The sequence below is a fragment of the Leishmania major genome, chromosome 32 (assembly GCF_000002725.2).
Source record: "Leishmania major strain Friedlin complete genome, chromosome 32".
Lineage (NCBI taxonomy): Eukaryota > Euglenozoa > Kinetoplastea > Trypanosomatida > Trypanosomatidae > Leishmania > Leishmania major.
The window spans coordinates 563,531-584,381 of NC_007273.2; the positions used below are offsets into that span (position 1 = coordinate 563,531).

Sequence of the window (20,851 nt, forward strand, 5' to 3'; positions counted from 1 at the left end):
GCCTATGCAGATGAATCTCTTTCGATGCCGTGGTGAGTGAGCACGGCCTACTTGTTTTCCTTTTGTGGGGTGAGGGGTAAAATTCTTGCGGGAACCCACGTTTGCACCACAACAAAAAGAGAGACGAATTATGATGCGTCTCCTCCTGCGTTCTCTTGTACCGCGGTGCACCGGTGGCAGCTTTCCGTCGTTGTCCTTTGTGGTGCAGCCAAGAGGAGCGTCGATGGGGAAGGGGGGGGGGGCATAATTTTTTTTTTTAGTGCACAACGGGGGAGAAAGTCACGTCAAGTCTGTAAGCCATACGGCAACGCAAGAGAGCGAGAGTAAAGCCGTCCTTTTCTCACGTGTCGATGATCGGGTACGGTAGTCCCAGCTTCGTGACACGCGATCAAATGCATGAAAGAGTGCGCCGAGAGCGGCGAGACACGAGGGCGGGAAGGGGGTGGCGGGGGTGGGGGACGCAGCCAATATACCCTGGGCTACCACGTCACTGCCCCACCGATACAAGTGGCTTAGTGCCTTTGTTTCGTATCGCGCTTGTTTGCGAGTCGACATCTCACGTGACAGTCCAACGTCCAACACGACCTCCCATAACAAAACGCACCCACACGGACAAGACGGCGGTGGCGGCGTTTCCAAAGTAAAACGCTACACACCAGCCTCTCCCCCAAATACCCGAAGGAAGAGCCGAGGGACCGCCGTGCCCGTGGAGCAGCGGCGGTCCCGGCATACACAAAACTCACCACAAGTTGAACGCACACACACACACACACATGCATACATATATGCATATGTATATATATATATATATATACCCGCACGTGCATGTGCGCTCAACTGTCATCTTCATCATCTACGAAGGGCTCCTCCTCGAACTCGCTAATCCCGTCAATGCGCGCCAAGTGCTCATTGAACAAGAGTTGACTCGTCGACGCGGTCTTCGCCTGCGTGATGGTCTCTGCCATGCGCCCCATGGATGCGATGTGCTGCGTTAGAGGGGTCTGCCGCTGCACGGCGAAGGCGCGAGCGGACTCCGTCCACGCACAGTGCTCTGTTAGGTGAGTAAAGTGGGTGTCGTTCAGGTTCTCATTCGCGGCCGCACCGATGAGAAGCGGCATCGCACGGCGACCATTAACGCGCATCATCTCCTCCTTCACAAACGCCAAATTGAGCTTCTCCTTTGTCACCTGCGTCGCCGCCCAGAGAGTGCCGTGGCTGCGCATCAGCTGGTGAAACATCGATGTCTGGGCCAAGCGTCTTGCGTAGATATCGTTCATTATCGCTGTCGTCTGTGTGTGGGTGGTGGTGGTGGTGGTGGGGAGTTGGGGGGGGGGTCGCCTGGGCTTGTGGAAATACAGATAACCTATGCAACGGAAGGCAAGAAAAAGGAATGGGGGCAGATGAGCGTACCGCCTAGCCACGGAGATGACGTAACAGAGGCACCCAGAGAGATCCTCTTGCCGCTCCACGACAAGGAGTCGCCTACGCCTGTCCAATCGCTCACCTCTGTGTGAACCGTAGCGTTCTCGCAGCCAACGAGAGAACAGCAACAATGAAACTAGCTTGACGGGGAGAGGGCCGAAGGAAGTGAAGAGATGCACAAGAAGGCAGCGGAAGCGGGGGCGGAGAGAAACAAGTAAAGTTTGAGCGTGTGTCGTCGATGAAAAGAAACGCGCGTCGTGGAGCATCGGGTGCTCATCTGACACATACAACGGTCCCGCGAGACAACCCCGCGAAGCACCCACAAGCACGGCGGGTCTTTCCTTGTGTTCGCATGTGTGCAGTGCTGCTTGACTCACAACGGTACCCCCCCCCACCACCACCACCCTGCACTCCCCCTCCCCTCTCCGCGTCGTCCCCCCACGTTTTGTGTGCTTGAGATGCGCTGCGAGAAAGGGGCGCTGACAACATCAGCAGCGGCACGCGCAAGCGCTTCCTTTACATGTGAGAAGGGGGTTGTCGTTCGCCAGAGGAGCGATCCAGCGAGAGACATTGGCGAGCGCCTCTAAGCACACATCACTTCGTGCCTCCCTCGACAAAAGAAAAGATTACAGTCGATAGCCAGACCGCGACTGAGATAGTCGCCTCCGTACGGGTCCGCCAGGACACGTCAGCAGCTGAAGCTCAATCGAAAACGCCGTCGTCACGCCTTGTGACCGGCCTCGCGCGACGACGCCGCTGATATGCCTAGGTTGTCAAGCTTCTCCAAGCCAACGTACGCGAAACCAGCCTCGCGCAGCTCTTCCTCCGTCGCCTTTTCGTCCCTGGCGTAGTCTGGTACGGGCGACACCGTGGTCGTCGACGTTATCTTCATCGGGTCGTTCTTCATGTAGGCGAGAGAGCGCATCTCCCAGTAGAGGATAACTGCAAAGAACAGACTGGACACCTTGAAGAGCGACCAGCTCCAGTCCCGGTTGTACCCGAAGACATCGAAAAACGGCACCCTTTCACGAGACTCGAAGCGCATGTCCTGCCAATGCGGCTTTTCGGGGTCGATCTGGGCGAGGTCAGCGCTGCCGTACAACCGCGCGTCCAGCATGTGCCGCCCCGTTGAGGCCGTGTCCACATACGGCTTTGGCGGGAGCGGCGTGCGCTTTTTACGCCGCATCAGGCGGCCCAGCCACTTCATGGCTGCCAAGCAAAACGAAAAAGACGTGCCAGACAGCGGCTGCAGAGTATCGAAAACACACCATGAAAGAAACGTGACGCAGAGCAATCGCAGATGAAGAGAACCAACACCTTCGACTAAACAAAAAGGATGTTGCCGGGGGAAGGCCACACAGATGGACGCCGTAGTGGGATGCAGCTCGCAGCACCACCGCACAAGCCTGCCGATGACGTCTTTGCCACACAAATGGCGGGCTTCCAGAAAAGAACACGAGCCTCTCAGTGTGGAGCGCCGCGCGTGAGGCGGCGACTTCGCCACAAGCACAGCAAAAGAGAGAGAGAGCGTCGGCAGGCATATGAAATAAAGATGTCGTGTACCGGTCATGAGACGACACACCAGCTAGTGATCCAGTAATCAGCAGCTGAGTACTGGGACACTCACTCCATCCACGTGTGCACGAAAAAAAAAAACAGGAGATGGAACGGTATCTGCTACAAGGAAGCAAAGCCTCCACAACGAAGGGCTCCAACGCTACCACTTGTCGGCACCTTCGTGGTTCGGTGTAGCCATTTTCCCTCGTCTTTATGTTTTTTTTTTTGTTTGTGTATTTGTCTCGCGAACCGCTGCGCTGCACCGCTTCCTTTGGTTGTGCTTCACGTTTTCTGTACGCGTCCTCGGACTTTGAACGTGGTGGCGCGCAGAGAGCATCTCATACTTCGCTCCTCGTTTCCCTGTTATCCTTTGTCTATACGGATGATGGCGCTACACGGATGTGGGTGCCGCTCTCTGCCGTCTCTAATACCCACAGGAGACACCAGTCCCGCACGACAAGGCGCTTGTCCAGCACGGCACATCTCTGTGCGGCCCTCAAATCCACGCCATCCACCAAATATACATCTGCGAGAGGTTGTTCAGGTCGGAGGAGTGGTGAATAAGCTTCGCCACTTGACTCTCCACATTCAGCGACAGCGTGTCGCGCTTAGCGGGGACCGAGTACAAATCGAGAAACCCATCAAGCCGACGTGCTACACGCTCCATAAGCTGCTTCGGACCGTTCGACGAGTGCGAGCGACTGCTCTGTCGCCGCCACTCGATCAGTGGCTCGTGGAGCAGCGTCTCAATGATGGACATGACGGCACTTTTGTTCTTCATCTCGCACCTCAGTGCCACCTCGCACGTGGCCTGGAACGGACCGTGGGCACCAAGCACACCCATCACGTCCGTCAGGTTCTGGGTGAGTCGGAAGCGCACCTGCTCCGGCACCTCCAGCTTCTCGCCCTTGTCGAACATGCACGCAAAGTCGACATGCATCAGCTCGCCGCGCTCCATGTCAATCATCAAGTTCTCTGCGTGTCGGTCACCGAGTCCCACAATGTGGCCAGCGATGCTCCAGAGTGCCGTGGACTGCGTGAAAAGCGTGCGTGCTTCGTACCAGCTCTGGTTGCTTGCAAACGTCCGGTCCAGCCACTGATGCATTACGGGAGGCGCCTCGGGCAGGATGTACTTAGTGAAGAGCTCCATCTTGCTCATCTTCTTCTCATCCACCAGGGTCATCCACTTCTTGACGGAGGAGATGTGCACGCCAGAGCGGTCCAATGCGTAGCACTCCATCGCCACCTTGGCCAGCGGTGTTGTATCGTTGAGCCACTCAATCACGGCACAGTCGTCGCTGAGAGCGGTGATGGAGTAGCGCCGTAGCGAGAACCGCTTCCGCTTCGCCTCCGGGTCGGAGAGGAAGAAGGAGTTCATGAGCGCCGCCACCTCCATCATACGGATGTCCTTGCGAGGCTCATCCTTCGCCTTGCACAGGAACGACATCTCGCGACCGTCGTTCGTATGCACCCAAATGCGCTTCGGCTTCTGCAGCGACCGCATGACAACCACGCGATCGTCGAAGTGGTCAAAGCAGGGCGCCGTGGGGAAGACGTCTTCGCTGGAGCTCGCGCGAATGTCTGGGGTCAAGTTTGACAGCACGGGCACGATAAACTTGGCGGCGGCCAGCATTGGGGTGATCTTCTGTACGGGGCTGAGCTGGGTGAGCCCCTTCTCTTTCGGAAAGAGGCTGGCAGAGCAGTTGCAGATGGTCAAAAGCGTGTCGCAGAGGATCTTTGCGTGCCGCAGCACCCGTTCGTTGCGGGGGTTGTCGGCGAAAGGCTTGATGATCTGCGTCTCCACCACCTCTTTGGGCCCCTCCTTGCTCAGCGCCATCGGGAGCACTAGCCAGAGGCACTGCTGCGGAAAGTGATCCATGAGGTGCAACACGATGTCCGTCAAGACGTTGCGCACCGCTGTCACGGGATGCCCGAGGCGGGAAAGAAGCTGCGGCAGTGCCGTCATCACCACAGCTGGGGGAATGACTGGCTGTACCGTACTCAGCACGAACTCGCGAATTCGGTTGTTCATCTCCCCCAGGACTGCCGAGGTAGTGCCGTCCAGCTTGCCAACCGTCGTGCCCAGCAGGCCGCCAAGAAACACGGCGCTGTCCAGCCACAAGGTGAGCATGCGCGGCAGCGATACCGACGCCTTCTCGACCCCGCGCAGTAGAGCCTCGCCAAAGTGGACGATGGCGCGTGTCGCACACCTTTGGATAGAGTCCACCATCTCCTTCTGGTGCTGCAGTGCCGCGTTATACATGACCGCCGCCGACACATTCGCGGTACTGCTCGATGTCGGTGACGTGGCCGCCGCCGTTAGCTGGGCTGCCGCGCCCTCGCTTGCGTTGCTGGCGAGGGTGTGCAAATGGTCGTAGAAGAGTGCCATTTGGTGATGAACCAGCTCCGACTTGCGGTCCAGCTCGCGCGCCTTCTCGTACTCGGCAAAGATATGCTCCGGCCGCTCCGACCCCGTCTCAATCAGCCAGTTCGTGAGCAATATCTGCAGCTGCGCGCGGGTGGTGGCAGGGATACGCACATCAGCCACGCACTCGCGCGCGAACTCCATCGCTGGTGTTGGCGACTGCGTATCGTGCAGCAGGTTCGCCACCAAGACGTAGTAGCTGGTCGCCGTCACGTGCTCCCGGCACTCGAAAGCCGCTTGACGGGCTGCTGTCAGGGCTGCCTCACCGAGACCGCCGTTGCGCAGCAACTCGGACTGCTTCAACCACGTCTCTGCCACCTTCTGCGGCATGTCTAGCTCGCGGTAGATGAGGCGATGAAGCGCAAGAAGCGGCTCGCGGGCCGCGATGGTGTCCTCAACGTAGGATTCCCGTTGTGACAAGAGGCTCGCGATTTCCTCCTTCACCGATGACGGCAGAAGCGGTGCAGCCAGTTTCATCGTTGGCGCACTCGACTGGGACGCGTCGGAGCCGTCCCCGCCGCAGCGGTGTCCGCTGCCGTTTGTGATGAAGGCTCTGGCGCACAGCTCCGACACGGCATCCACATCGCCGAGTGCATGCAAGAGCAGCGTGACAGTGTAGCCTTGCGCCGTCAGGTCTTCCTGGCACGGAGTACGAACCACAGGCACCACTTTGGCACGCTCGTTGTCGGTTACGCACCGTACAAAGGCAAGAGAACCGTTTCCTGACAGGGCTCGCTGGAGATACGCGGCGGGCATGGCGAGGCTCACCGACCGACCCCCGTCAGACCCCACTGTGGGCATCCTCGAGCTCACCGGCGCAGTGGCCGCGCCTGACGGCAGCAGCATGTCCCACTGGCCGAGTCGCCACGCCGCCTCGTTCGCGTACGCCTGCACGTGGTGGCGCAGCTGCGCAAAGTCGCTGACCGCCGCTGCTTCTCCTGGTGCCTCACTCACCATCTGTGAAAAGGTCGACCTGCCTTTGAGCGCAGCACCTGACAAGTACTCTGTCGCCTCGAACCCTCGCACGTCGCCGTCGGATACCGACGCGGAAGCTAGCAGGGAGGCTGCGTAGCGCGAGGTCATGTAGAGCTCTCCCAGTTCATTCATGCAGTGCAGCGCCGTCAGCTGGTGCTGCCCGCTGTGCGGGCGATGCTGCAAGACCAGTTCCGAGCTCCCCAGTGCGGACAGCCAGTCGCCGTTGTTCTCAAAGGAGAAGGCCGTGTCTTCCAACGACAGCCCAGGTGAGGCGCGGTGGATGGAGCGGGAAGATTCGCGATCGTTCAGCGCCGCAAAAATGCGCTGCAGCGGCACCGCTGCTATGACGGACGCCAGCCCAGGAATGCGGCGTTGGCTCTCGACGCTGCGGAGTGCCCGAATGTGGCTGCCGATGCGGAGGGCAGCACGGCAGCGTAGCGGCCACGAGATGCCGCGCAGGAAGTCGCCATACATCTCGGCAAGGCGGATGCACAGGCTCTCCGTCTGCTCTTGCGGCTCGAAGACACACGCGACACGTCCGCGATTGCGCAGCAGCGTCCACCGCAGCTGCTCTACATCTTCCAAAAGACTGAGCACGGTGTGCGCGTGCTCGCGCGGTTCCTCCTGTGACACGGTCTCAGGACTCGCCTCGTAGATGCTCTGCGACCGGAGCGACAAGACGGCGACATTCGGCCCCCCAGCGGCGGCCTCGAGTACTGCTTTGACCTCGTGTTCGATGTACTGAACGTCCTCCACCTTGCCGGATTCCAGGATATGCACCACCAGGTACGGCAGTAAGTAGAGCACGAGAGAGGCATTCTTCTTGGCGACGTTCCGCAGTGGTTGCACCATCTCGGCGAACCATCCCTTGCAGGACATGACCAGATGGTTGAAGAAGGCAAAGAGCCAGCGCCGATGCCCAAGCGACGGCATGTACTCTGGCGTGCGGAGGCGCGTCTGCCAGTTCACTGTCAGCGAGTACCGCGTTGTCGTGAACCCGCCCAGGAGCTGCTTCACATGCGGCGTCAGACGCATCCACCAGATGTAACGGTCCAGCTCGTCGAGGTGCACGACATCCTCGCGGCGCAGCTCGACGCCCTTGTGCTGAAGGCGCTCCTGCCGCGTCGAGGCGCGAATCAGCTCCTGCACCGCAAAGGCGATGCAGTTGTGCAGCACCGGGTCTGCTGTGCTCGCGAACACCCGCGGGAAGTAGTCCCTCAGCAGTGTAAACGAGAACTTGCGCCAGTTCAGAACCGTCTCCGCGTCCAGATAGAAGGACTGCGTCCACGTCATCCGGTTCCACCCGTCGAGAGCAGATGCCGAGGAGGGGGTCAATGAGCTTCGCCGCTCGTCATCGGCAGTCTTAGTGGCGCGCGGCGCGCCAGTCGACACTGCCGCATTCGGCGCAGCGACGGCGCCGAGAATGCTGATGCACCGCATGGCGTATAGGGCGCTGTCAGAGTCGGCTTCCGTGCATCGCAGCAGTGTCTGCAGCACCTCTGGGTGGTCGGCGGCCGCGTGGGACAGCTGTCGGCGCGTTGCTTCATCTGCAGCGCAGAGGTACTGGTAGAGGGCGCGGACAAAGACGGTGCTCGACTGCAGCGAGCCAGATCGCATGACAGATGCAAACCCCAGGAGGAGAACGTGCGCGCTGTCTCGGCGACTCTCTTCCGATCGCTCCGCGGCTTCGCCGCAGCCGGAGTGTCGCGAGTGAAGGGTGGCACGCACCAGTTCGCTGAAGGTTCCGAGAACCACCTGGTACGAGTCCCAAAACTCCGCCGCCTCCGTGCGGGTGTACAGGTGGCGGAGGGTACAGAGTAAGAGTCCCTTCGACTCACTCTCGAGGGCAGCGTGCTGCTCGAGGCTCACGAGGCTCAGCACGATGGCGGCGGCCGACTCCGCGAGGTACTCGTCTGTGCAGGCGCAGATCAGCTCTCTCCACACAATGCACACCGATGGGAGCAGGCTGGGAAAGCGGGCGCAGTGGCCCAGTAGCGTCGGCAGCATCAGCGCGATCGGCGTCGTCTGCGGACCCATAAAACGAATAAAGGATGCCAAGCCAAGCAGCCATCGGCGCCGCGTCCGAAGCGACCCAGGTGGCGCGGCGCTTGCTTCCTCTTCGTCGGCCGCGCCGGCGCCCTCGCTGCGGTAGGCGACCGCAGGTTCGATGCGGATGGCCTTGTAGACGGCGTCCAACACGGCAAACATATTCTTGCGTAGCTCCTCCGCCGCCACTGCCCGCACCACCGGTTTTCGCAGCGAGTTCTCCACCCCGGCAGCTGTCTCGGCCGCCTCGCCCAGCGTCACCAGCTGCACCAGTGCCCGCTCGAAGACCGAAAACGCAATACCGTCGAGTACCTCCTTGCTAGCCGACGCGTCATCTCCGTCCCCCTCCGCGGGGTGCAGCTCGCCGGTGGTCGTGCGCTGTGGTGGTGACGCGCTTGCGTCTTCGACGTCCGCTGCTTCCGCACCGTCGCCTCCTTCCGACCGGTCGCAGAGGAAGAGTGAGTGCGCGGACCCTCCCACGACCGCAAGAGGGGCGTGCAGAGCTACTGCCCCGCCCAGGAAGCGTCGGCGATCTCGCCCACTGTGACACCGACGGTCGTGCGCCAGCATCTGGGCATCCGCCTCGAGGGATACAATGTGAAATGCAACAAAGTGGATCGTCGACCGCACCATCGCCGGCACATCCTTGATACTCCTCTTGGCGTAGCTCGCCGCCTCTGCAAGGGACAGCATTTGCTTCGCGACGGGCTTGCTGCCGCACTCGTAGAGGGCGTACGCCAGTGCCCCTGCTGCGGCTCTCCAGTCAGCGATCTTTTCTTGGTCCATGAGGTGCTTCAGCTTCGCTCGTGTGACGCTGTCCCCGGGTACAACAGTGGACATCGTGGCTGTCGCCGCTACGGTTCCACCACCTGCTTGGCCCACACCTGCCGAGATGACATAGCGCCCCAGGACATCCAGCGACGATGTCAGGATGACCTTCATGTCGCGGTCTTCCTTGTCCACGATAGCCTTGAAAAAGGACGAAAACACAAATGGCCGTTCGCGGAAGCGCAGGAGATCGGTGGCCGACCACGAAAACAGCGCCATCACACCCCGTGCCGTCTCGAGGCACAGGCCCATGACAGCCAAAGCGGTGTCGTTGTGCGCGGGGCGTACGCTGTGATACACCGCGTAGAGGTCAAAGCAGAGGCACAACCACGCATGCCCCTCCTGTGTAACCCGTTCAGAGGCGGCCATGCAGTCCTCCTGCACCGCTGCGGACGCATCTGTCAGTGACAGCCGCTGCTCCCTCTCCGGCTTATCAACCGCTGTTGCTCGTGCATCACCTGAGCGCTGGAAAAAACGTCGGCCGTACCACAGCAGCTGAAGGATCTGCGCGCCGCATTCAGCGATGTATGTAGTGTTGCCATCTCGCCTCGCTGTCAGTACCGTTGACAGGAGCCGTTCAGTCCCAGAGAGTTGCACTAGCAGCAGCGTCGGTATCGCGGAATTGCCCGCTTCGCGCTCCCGCCACGCCAGTTCTGGACTCCACAGCACCAGTTCGCGCAGTGCGCAGTAGAGGATACTGTCCGTCACATTGTATGCGCCCACGGAGGCGAGGCTGAAGAGTGCGTTCTCGTCGGTCAGCGAAAAAGGAGGGGACAGCGCAAGGGAAGTGTACGCCAGAGAAAGCACCACGCACTCGAGGGCACTTGCGTGGCTCTGCATGCCGCCGGCCGCTCGCTGACTCGAGCGGCCATCCTCGTTTTGCACCTCGTCTGCGTCAGGTGATGCACCTCTGCCTCTTGCTTCGTACACTAAGTGCCGGGTAAAGGCGAGAAGAGCGGGCAAGAGCTTCGACCGGTTCAGCTGCACAATCTTCTCCAGCTGCTTCGTTTTCGCGATCGACTGCTGGGATACGTTAGAGGCCTGCAGTGCGCCGCCCACACCTGCTTTAGCTGAAGCCTTTCCTGCCTTCGAGCTGAGCGTGGCGCCCCTCGCTGTCGTCTTTCGGTGTCGATACGGCTGCTTCGCTTCCTCCTTCTCCTCTGAAACACCGTCCGCATTATCGTCGTCATCCACGTCCACGACCGTCGCCGCCTGTGCCAGAGGTTGCTTCGTAGTGCTACCCTGCTCACAGATCGGTGCTGCACCAGCCAAAGCGCTGTTGCGCCCCTTGCCAGCCTCAGAACCAGCGATGGCAGCGAACCGGTACTTGGCGTCCAGCAGCAGCACGAGGATGCCAGTGGCATGGCTAAAGAGAGTTCCTAAAGCCACTATGGCCCCGTTAGCGTCAGCATACGTGCCGCCTTTGCCATTACGCATGCAGCGCCACCACTGCACGTCGCGCTGGAGTGTTGTGATAAGAGTGCTCAGAGTCTGAAGCAGTTGCACCACAACGGGAAAATGACTCGCAATCGACTCGTACGCACGCTGCAGGCGCGCCGGCATCTGCCCACGGGCCGCCGCGGCACCAGGAAGAACTTTAGGGGCGGGCGCATGCGAAGTGGACCGAGATGTGGATGCACCCTCTCTCACCATCGTCTCTGCCAGCGCGTGCTGAAGTGCTTCGGCGAGTCCAGCAGCTCGGCAGAGAAACAACTCGGCTGTTTTCGCCGATGTTGCGGTGTGCGGTGGCAGCGCCAGCAGGCGCCGAGTCCATCCAAGCCCTGAACCTGCGCGAAAAAGGGTCGTGGCGGTCTCTCGATCCAGCATGTGCCACAGCGGCGCAGCGACCTCCAGAGCTGCATAACTCCCATCGTGTCGAGAGGAAATGCTATTATCGAGCGCCTCTATGACGCGCGCCACAGTGTCCGACTTGCGAACCTCTCCGTTCTCCGAGTCTACGGGAAAGGCGTGCACCAGGACAATGATGGCTTGCACAAGGAGGCTGTGGGATGGCGCCTCGTGGTGCTGCATCACCTGCAGCGTCTCCGCCAGAGCACTCTGAAAGGCTGCGGCGTCGCACTGGACCATCCAGGAGGAGACCTTGAGACGTGACTGAACTGCGAGTGCATTAGCCTCTAGCAAACGGTAGGCGGAGACATCGATACAGTTCTTCGCGCGGTCCACTACCTCCGCGATACACGCCGTTAGTGCTTGCCCGTTGAAGAAGGATAGGATCCGGCTCGGCAGAAAGGCCAACTCCGATTCCACCGCAAACGACGGCAACTGTGTGCACAGTAACGAGGCGGTCAACGACGAGAGAGGCAGCTCACTCACCAGAAGCTGCAACTGGTGGTCGTACGCCGCGAGCAGCTTTGGCTCGCCCATTTGCGTTAGCCCTGCGAAAGCACTCCTCTGCACCACCGTGCTGCGAAACACCCTCTCACACAGACATACCCACTGCTGCAGCGTGAACATGGCGGAAAGACTGCTCGGTGTGCTGGATGCGGTGTTTGCAACGATACCGTCCACGGCCGTACTAGGGCTGGTGTACAACTCCGCGCACCACTGCACCCCCACTTCCCACATCTGCACGAGACACTCCGTCATTACGTCTTGGCCACCAGGCCCCGCTCCGCCGCGGTGATACGCCGCGACCACGAGCGAGTCAAGCTCCGCCGTGCTGAGGTGCCGGCACCAGTCGAACAGCGCCTTTTCCGCGACTGTTATGTTGAAGATGGACGAACACGTTTGCGCCCCTCGACGGCTCCACTGAGCAGCCAAGACGGACAAGATGAGAGGCCCCTGCAAATGCGGAAGCAGGCGACGATCTACTACCGCGAAGTAGCGAAGAGTGTGCCACGCTGCATCGTGCTGCACGCGGTTCACCACGCCACCCTCAGCGCCGGGGATTGCGCTAGAGACGATGTGGCAGGCGACGTCACAGAGAAGACCCACGCGGTCGGGAGAAAGCGAAAGAAGCAGGCGCTCTTCGCTGAGGCGCACGACCAGACGCAACAGGCAGGCCTGAATGCAGCGCGCCTCGTACAGGGTCTCCACGCAGGTGCAGGTGGAAAACATCTCCTGAAGCCGCCGCGCTCTGCCTTCCGCGTCCGATGCCGAGTTCGGCGAAGCGAAAGACGGCAGTGAGGCTTCTGTCTGCGACAACAGCGCCGCTGAGGGTTCAACGGAGAGCTGGAGGAACAGCGCGCTCTCCGTCTCCGCTGCAGAGCCGTTGAAGTGCGCCGTGACCTCCGAGAGCAGTTCAAACACGATGTTCATGAGTTGCGCAAAGACATCATTCTCACTGCGGTGCTGCGCGCGTGACACAAAAAGAAAGCCGTCGAGAAGCCTCTCAGACGTGTCCTTCCATGACCTCAGCCGAGGGTCGTTCAGCACTGCCAGTACACCAAACAGAGTGAGGCAGCCGTGGAGCGCGGCGGCTGGGCAGACAACAGTGAAACGCAAGAGGACCAAGTATAGCCGAAGCGCGATTGCGACGTGGGCCGCATCCCTGCCGTAGTGGCGGCGATAATACACGTCGAAGAGTGCCCCGCCGATCTTCCACTGATGCGCCGCAGAGGGAGAGGCGAGGAAGAGAAACGTGCGTAGCCGCCACAACAAGTCCCACAGGGTTTGCGTGACGACCTCTGATACCTTTGTTTCGGGAGCGAGGTTGCTGCTAAGCTGGAGCTGAAGCGCCTTGATCTGTTCGCCAATGCCGGCCAACTCATCGCGGATGCCAGCGCTGTCGTGTCTGCTGGTATTGCAGGAGGACAAGACACCCTTCTCCGTGCGCTGCCGCACCGCCGCTGGCACGAGGCCCTCGTCGTCAGTGACAGCTTCCATAAAACAGATTGCTTCCCAGAGCAATGGCGGCTAGGAGCTCCGCGATCGAGCCAAAAACAAACAGATAGTGATACCTTCACCAGGAAACGCCAATCAAGTACCCTCAGCACGGACCCGAGAGCAACGAACGCGAGCAGCAGCAGCAGCAGCAGCAGCGGGAGGGGAGGTAGTGGACTGGTTAAGAGCGCTCAACGTTGCCACTGAGGTCAAAAACCGCGGGCCGAGTGCGTCTCTTTATGATGGCGTCGCCACTCGCCCAATACAGAGGTGACAGGCAAGACGGTGCTGCTGCAACGGCGGCCGCTCACGTGCTAACTGTCTTCCCTCCTGAGGAAGAGAGCAAACACTTCAGAGCAACGCAGCAACGGATCACACACACACACACACACACATATATATATATATGTGTGTTTATTTATCTATCTGTATATATATATATATATTAAAATGGATCACGAAAGACGAATACGGTGACGATATCGAACAAGAGAAACGGGAGGAGGAGGAAGGAGGGAGGGGAAGCACGCCCCTTTACAGTCCTGTAATAGCGCAGTTCTGCCCCAAGACACACGTACCATACATGCATACACATGCGCAATCGCCGACTCCTACCGGGCGAGGGTAGAAGAGCTGTTGGGCGCCGTTGCCTTGTGTGGGATGAGGGAGGGGAGGAGCCCTCCTCCGCTTCGTCGCGAGCTTCTATGCTGAAAAACGGCAGAGTGCCGCACCGCCGATTTCGAGGAGATCAGAAAAAAATGAGGGACAGAGAAGGGACGAGAAGGAGGGGGATGGATGGGCTCGAGTAGAAGTACCGGGCCAAGGAGGAAGATGGGGGTGGGGGGCACCCGAGTAGGTACGATTCGCCGTGTTGTATGCCGTGACGACGGTCGGGTGTACTTTCCGCGCACCTGTACAGTTAGCCATCCCATTCGTCTGGAAGCCTCAGGGGTGAGTGAGAGACGACTTCCAGAAGTGCTGCTCGATTCCTCGTGCTTCTTGTTGCAGTGACGGTGATATTTTCTAGTCTCCTCTGTTTTGCCACTGAGTCAAGATGTCGAAGGCGATCGCGGGTGGGTGGGGCTGGGTTGCGTTGTGGGCGCACACGGACACAGATATGGATAGCCCCCATACAGAGAGAGCGCCGCCCCCATCCCCCAGCTTGCGCATAGCAACACAAGAGTTACAACGCCCAATAGGTACGAACGAGGCGAGCGGGCACGTGCGCCCTTCACACGCGAAACACACGCGAGGCACACAAGGGAAGATGAGTGGGCAGGAAGTAAAGCACAACGTCCTCTGCCGCAAACACACACACACACACTACATTGTACATGTCAAGACACTAAGCGATAGAGATGAGACGTGAGGGGACAAGAGACGGACGGCAGATAGAGCTGTAAAAGCAAGCAAGAACGCACTTCCCTGCTCCGTTTCTTCTTTGGCAAAAACATAGCAATACCACTGAAATAAAGGACCCGCCCATGAGCAGTCACGTTTTGTGCGTGCACGAGCATGCATATGCGTATGCGTTCACTCTCAGCTGAATACGCCTGAGGCACTGGAGAAAAGATGGAGAAGGTTGGAGGGAGACAGTGATGGTGGTGGTGGTGAGGAGGAGGAGGAGGGGCCTTACAGTAACACGGGAGCAAGAGAAGCAACCAACCAAAAAACATACAAGGGCGAAGATGTATATCCCGTGCCTTACATGGGCGCGTTACTGAGAACAGCTCGTGCCACCTTTCACATGCACGTTGAAGTAGCACTAAAAGGAACCGGAAAGATACGAGGAGAAATGCCCCGCGACTATCTGCATGACACCGCCATGGCGGCATCAACGAGTCGCAGCAGCCCCCGCAGTAGCCCCGCGAACCCGCATCTCCCACTTTTCCTTCTCGTTGCAGTGCGCAAGGAGCTGCCCGTTTGTCGAAATAGCCGTCCCACGCACACACACACACACACACACTTGGATTGCGCTATCAGACGGGTCATATGACGAGCGCTTCTAGCTTGTCAATGACGCGGTCATTCTCGCTCAGCAGCTCTTGCACCATCTTGACCGTCTCAATCTGTCTCTTGATGGCAGTCTCGAGAGCCTCTTGGGGCATGTGCGACGGTTTCGTCTCAGTCTGCGGGTTAGCGAGCTCGTTCCACATGCGGACGATACTCTGACCTTCGCTTCGCACATCGCGCTGCTCGTCGAGGTTCAGATTCAGCGAGTAGCCGCTCAGCTTTCGATTAAACTTCGCTGCCTCATCAAAGACAGAGACGTGGGATCTCCGACGTTCGGCGGGGTCCCTCGAGCTTGACTTTTTACGACAGAGGCCACTGGCTAGAGAAAGGGACAAGTTGTCTTGAGCAGGATTGGTCGAGAACGACGCTGCGGCTGGCGACGCGGGGCTGGCGAGCGAGGCGGCACTCTTCTGCTGTGGTGCGGGGGTCGCTTGTGCGGCCTTGTCCTGCTGCGCGTAGCCTACCCCAGCAGCCAGGTACTGAAGAAAGATGTTGGTCTTCTCGGGCTCGTTTCCTGAGACGATTTTCTTTGGATTGACGTCTATCTCCACCTTCATGATCCTGTTGATGTACTGAATGAGGGTCGTGAGATATTCGATCTTCTTCTCTTTTGTGTCCACCTGAGCCGAGTCACGCAGCTCGGCTGGAATAATGTGATCGTAGGCCGCAAACCGCGCGTCAATGCTGCACACAATGTCGTGAATAAAGCGAAACGGCGGTCTCTTCAGCAGCTTCGGGGTGAGCTCTGGCGAAGTAAGCTGCAGCGGCTGATATGCCGCAATTGTGGCGGACCAGAAGTCGACCTCGCCACTCATCTTAACTTTGGAGACCACAGAAGAGGAAGAACCACACACACACACACACGCGAAAGGAGGACAAATCGCGAGCAACGAGAGTCTAGTGCACAGCACGGCGTGCCAGTTCTCAGCCGCGTTGGACACTTTTCAAGCAAGAGTGCACGAGCACGAACGGCAAAGCGGTGGCGCATGTGAGTGCTGCTCGCACCAAACCAAAATGAGTAGAGTGAAGGACACTGATCAGACACGTGACGGCAACCAGAGAAAAAGAGGGAGAAAGGGGGAGGGGGCAGTGAGTGAAGAAGCCTCGAGACGGACTGGAATGCAAACGTAATGCGGGATAGTAGCAGTTAAAGACACAGAGACACCCCAAAGCTCGAGTCGCGCCTTGTGCCCGCCACCAACGATTTTTGTCGGTCTCGATGCGCCCCTAGTCCACAAGGAACACTTCGCTGCACATCTCTTCGTGGCATTTCCTTCATGTCAACGGCTCTTTGGCATCTGCCAAGGCAACTCGGGGGGAGGGAGGGGGGAGGGCGAAGAGCGACGAAGTTTCACTGTAGGTGTGGTCATGAGCCGGTGACGTCTTCTTCACGATACCAGGGCAACCACCATCACAGCTTCGCGATCCCGATTCAGGTGCTAGTACATTAGAGAGAGGCGGTCCACGACGTCGTCGCTATGTCACGGCAGAGTGTGTTGCTGAGCCTCTTCTCTCCAACGTGGCGAAGAAAAGGTTTTCTTCTTTTTTTTTTTCGTTCTGTGAACGGTGAGAAGTTTAAATCTGGAAGTGTATTACGTGGAAATAAGAAGGCAACACACAGCACATACCACGCACAAAACACACTGACCAAACACGTGGAGTGGTCTGAGACAAGAAGGCGGCAAAGAGTGAGAAAAAAAAATGGGGGTACCATGCACCTCGATACTCCTCCGCCCTCCCTCTTTTCCCCCCACACATGTACACACACATACACAAACACGCACAGGTACCTGTACGTCGTCGAAGACGCATACCACGGCAGCTTCGAAAAAGCTGCACGCAGGAACGACGGCACAGAAACGACGCGCATCATGCAGAAAAGGCCAGAAGGACCACTAGCACACTCGTCTCTCTCCGGAGCACACGCAGCCCAATCACCTGTGTGTGATGGCACTCAAGCTCGCCACGCGAACTGCCTTGTGTGCCACCCTCGCTTATCTATGTCGGCGAGTTTTTTACGCTTGCCTCGTCTTGGGCTGGAGACGCGATGGTGGCTGTCTCCCGCGTGCTAGATGTCGGCACGTCGGTGATGCGGTCGTGACCAGTGATTTGTTTGAAGTCTTTCAACTTTCGCGTCTCGTCTGGAAGCCCGAGAACAGCGTTCAACGAAAATCGACTCTCCAGCCGGCGCTGCTGTGGCTTGGGGAGGAGGCGGTTCACGGTGGCATTGTGCGACACTGGGACAAACAGCGTGCTGGCCCCGACGCCCAGCAGCTTCACACCCATGTTGCGAATGGCGAGGTGCGTGTCGTGGCTCCGCACGGACAGCCACGACTGAAACTCGGGATTCTCCTTCTTGAGATAGTTCATCTCGCGCAGCTTATTGACGATGGCGCAGAGACTAAACGGAGCGTCCTTGCCCAGCCAGTGGTCCTGCAGCGCCTCGATGGGGGTGTAGTGGGGGTAGAGTTGCTCATCGACGCCCAGCCAGCCCTTCAAGGCATGCGTGAAGCCGATTTCGTCCTCTGTCCTTACTTTTGCCGTCCGCATCAGCTGCGAAGGTCGGTAGAAGTCTTTCATCGGCCGGGCCAGGAGGCGGCCAATTGCTCGCAGCACAACAAAAGAGAAGCCGTGAGCGGATATGGCAACCTCGTACGTCCCCTCCGGGTCCTTGAAGTCCAGCTCGCTGAACTCCGGATCCATGAGGGACGGGTGGTACCCCCACGTGCTCATGCCCTCCCTCTCCATGGATGCCTCGTACTCGTCCTTCTCCTCCTTCCGCTGAAACTTGTCGTACTTCTCGGGGGGGCGAAAGGCCACGTACACGTCGGATGTGTAGCGAGACCGCTTGCGGAACGTGAGGTCGCGTGTGCAACCGACGCCGTCATCAAAGCGGATGGTGCGATGCACGTCCGAGCGCCCGAGACACGCCCCAATGGCGGCGAGGAGATCCGTGAATCCCTCCGAGTACGAGACGTCATTCCGCGCCGACCACACCAAGTCGCGCGTGCCGGTCTTTTTATCTGTGAAGTAAAAGAAAATTGTGAAGAGCTCCTCGGGGCGGTGCTCGTCCAGCTCGATGACGCAGTCCATGCACTCGATCTCTTCGCCCATCTCCTTCCACGTGAGGTGTTTTGGTGTCTTTTTGAACTTGTACTCAAACATGAGCTTGTGCTTCCACGCCTCCTCTTCCGCATATGGGACGAGTGCCTCCTCGGCATTCGTGTGGTCTTCGATGATCTCGCTCTCGACATCGTCGATGCGGCGGAAGTCGACCGTCTTTTTCGACTCGTCAAGCACCTCCTCTACGGACCATAGACCGGTCGCACGCAGTGGCCCGTAGTCTGGCACCATCGGACCGTCCTGCGGTCGCGCCGCCGTTTTGATCGTCTTCGGTGCCTCTGTTTGCGCTGTCATCTCACGCTTCGAATTTGATGCGGACGGCGGCGATGACGCGCTGCGGCTCCCATTTCCTGGCTCGGCACGGGTACCGCAATGGCGTAATGGTATAGTCGCATACTTTTTTCGCTCAGCGGTCAAGCCGGCTCCAGTGCTAACGGAGGACGCGGTAGCCGACCTTGCCACGCCAGTGGGTGCTTTGTCAGTCTCGGTAACGATCGTGTGCTTGTACAGCCCTGCGGTGCGATCCATCCGATTGGCCTTCTCACCGCTCCCGCGCTGTAGCGCTAAGGATGCAAAAGAGGAGCCGCGTTTGGAGCTGGCTGGCCCCTCTGGGGCGGCGCGCAGAGCCCCCTCACACGCATCCAGGTTGGCCGAGGACTTCGATGACGACGGCGACGCAGGTGTGTCTGGCCCAGGTTGGTGTGGCGTGGTTGATAAGGGTCTCCAGTCTTTTTGGAGGCCGTCACCGGTGCTTCGACAAAACCGGCGCGTGGCGAGCGGGGCGGTCATAGTGCAGGAAAGGCGGCGTTGCCCGCGAAACAGCGACAGCACTGCTGCGGAGGTGCGCATGGTGAAGGCAATCACCGCTCCCCGGAAAACAAACGAAGACAAGTTACGCACGTGTGAGTTAGAGTAACCAAGACCAGGGAATGATTATGGTGGACCCACTTGAGGTTGAGGCAAGAGAACAGGCGGATAAGAAGCGGTCGTCTGCGATAAGCACTCTTCCGCGCTTGCGGGGGGGGGGGTAGGTTCACACGCGCACAGCGAGAGCGGGAGCGGTGGTTTCTCGCTTGGTGGTGCCTCAGAGATACTACCGATGCAGTTCGACGGAGGACGACAAACGGAAGGAGTAGTCACAGGTAAAAAGAATGCTCTCAGGCGGACAACAGCGCAGTGTTCCCAAAGGAGTGTTCGGCGTTTGTCCCTCCAACATTAAAGGGAAAAAATTAATCTTGACGCAAAACTGAGCGGGGGCGATCTTCTAAAGCATGGCACCTTGGTGGTGGTCGCCCTGCGCTTGTCGGATAAGAGAAAAGAGCGCCACTCAGATGCCCACAGGAGAAACAAACAAAAAGAGAGAGAGAGAGAGAAGATATTCATCCCACCGTAGAGTAGAAGAGGGGAAACCAGCGAGGAAGGAAGGAAGGGCGAAAACGAAAAGTAGTCGGCAGTGAGGAGGAGGAGGTGCACAAGATCCACAAAGACAGAACGGGCATGCATACCCCGGAGGACATTGCGCAGGAGTGCGATGCTGTGAATAGGCACACAGAAACATTCCACAGGCAGTACAAGGTGATAGGACCGCGATGGGCGAAGGCCGCTATCATAGCGTGGGACTGGAGTCCTTGCCCATACCCGACTTCGAAGCCGGTTCGACATTACTGTCAAGGGAGAGGTGGTCGTAGTTCTGCACGCAGCGTTGACTCATCTTCGTTTTTTTTGGTTTTGGTGTTCTTGAGCGGCAAGACGCCAGGGCACAGCACGGCAAAGAGCACCGAACGCCAGTGGCCGGATAAGGAAGCAAGAGGAAGCGACCAATGCCCTGAAAGCAGTACCTGTGCGGGTTTCGACACGCACACCCATTCACATCCGTTATTTTTTTTTCTGTTTTTGCTCGCCACGCACAAGTTGAGATACGTTCATCACCCGTAGCAAGGAAGTCTCGCCCCAACTCTCCTCGGTCAACACATTTGACAGCATGCACGTCGGCGCACGCTCCTGTTTCCTCCTCGTGTGCATGCAACTTCGTGGACCATTCGTTTCGATGAACGCGCTCACAGTTTTCGAGGCTCTTTCCATGCCGTTAATCCTCACTTCCGTCTTTCAGCACATCTATGCAGACTGGCAGTTGTGCCAACCCATTCGGTAACCCAAGAAAAGGAAGGAGAAGCAATACTGATGCGTCACGAGCATTCAAAGTGTTCGGCATGCCACCAGCACCACCACTCCAACAAAAGAACATGAAGAAGCGGTTTGGAGACAAGAAGAGAGTGGAAACACAAGAAGCGCCTCACAGCAGAGAGCCCAACTAACGCAAAGCTGCGGAAAAGGCCCGCACTGCGCACAAGAGAAGGACGTCCATGGGAAGAGCAGATGGTTGAACCGCTAAGCCTCTTGGCGCCGCGGAACTGGAAAGTGAAGAGCAGAGCGACATTCACCATCATGCGAACACAAAAACGGCCCAGTGCCAAAATAAAGAAAGGAGCACCGCGCGGAGATTCAGTGAGAAGGCGTCGCTCCTCTTGACCGACACTGACGACAATGCCAGAAAAGTGCCGATTTCTCTCACGCATACACAGAGAAAAAGCATGGTGTAATCAGACCATCTTCCTTCTC

General features: G+C 58.6%; 5 protein-coding genes across 5 annotated transcripts; all 5 read right to left on the reverse strand.

Annotated features, from left to right (window-relative positions):
* Positions 1-833: 833 nt before the first annotated feature.
* On the reverse strand, positions 834-1,277 carry LMJF_32_1440 (conserved hypothetical protein; the record flags this gene model as incomplete). Its single annotated transcript, XM_001685408.1, has 1 exon — positions 834-1,277. The coding sequence occupies one exon, from the start codon at positions 1,275-1,277 to the stop codon at positions 834-836; it is 444 nt and encodes a 147-aa protein (XP_001685460.1).
* An 866-nt stretch (positions 1,278-2,143) lies between these two features.
* On the reverse strand, positions 2,144-2,629 carry LMJF_32_1450 (conserved hypothetical protein; the record flags this gene model as incomplete). Its single annotated transcript, XM_001685409.1, has 1 exon — positions 2,144-2,629. The coding sequence occupies one exon, from the start codon at positions 2,627-2,629 to the stop codon at positions 2,144-2,146; it is 486 nt and encodes a 161-aa protein (XP_001685461.1).
* An 846-nt stretch (positions 2,630-3,475) lies between these two features.
* LMJF_32_1460 (putative phosphatidylinositol 3-related kinase) lies at positions 3,476-13,099 on the reverse strand (the record flags this gene model as incomplete). The annotated part of the gene is made up of 1 exon (XM_001685410.1): positions 3,476-13,099. The coding sequence occupies one exon, from the start codon at positions 13,097-13,099 to the stop codon at positions 3,476-3,478; it is 9,624 nt and encodes a 3,207-aa protein (XP_001685462.1).
* A 1,985-nt stretch (positions 13,100-15,084) lies between these two features.
* LMJF_32_1470 (conserved hypothetical protein) lies at positions 15,085-15,924 on the reverse strand (the record flags this gene model as incomplete). Its single annotated transcript, XM_001685411.1, has 1 exon — positions 15,085-15,924. One exon carries the CDS (start codon positions 15,922-15,924, stop codon positions 15,085-15,087), a length of 840 nt encoding a protein of 279 aa, XP_001685463.1.
* A 1,183-nt stretch (positions 15,925-17,107) lies between these two features.
* On the reverse strand, positions 17,108-18,526 carry LMJF_32_1480 (conserved hypothetical protein; the record flags this gene model as incomplete). The annotated part of the gene is made up of 1 exon (XM_001685412.1): positions 17,108-18,526. The coding sequence occupies one exon, from the start codon at positions 18,524-18,526 to the stop codon at positions 17,108-17,110; it is 1,419 nt and encodes a 472-aa protein (XP_001685464.1).
* Between the last annotated feature and the right edge of the window lie 2,325 nt (positions 18,527-20,851).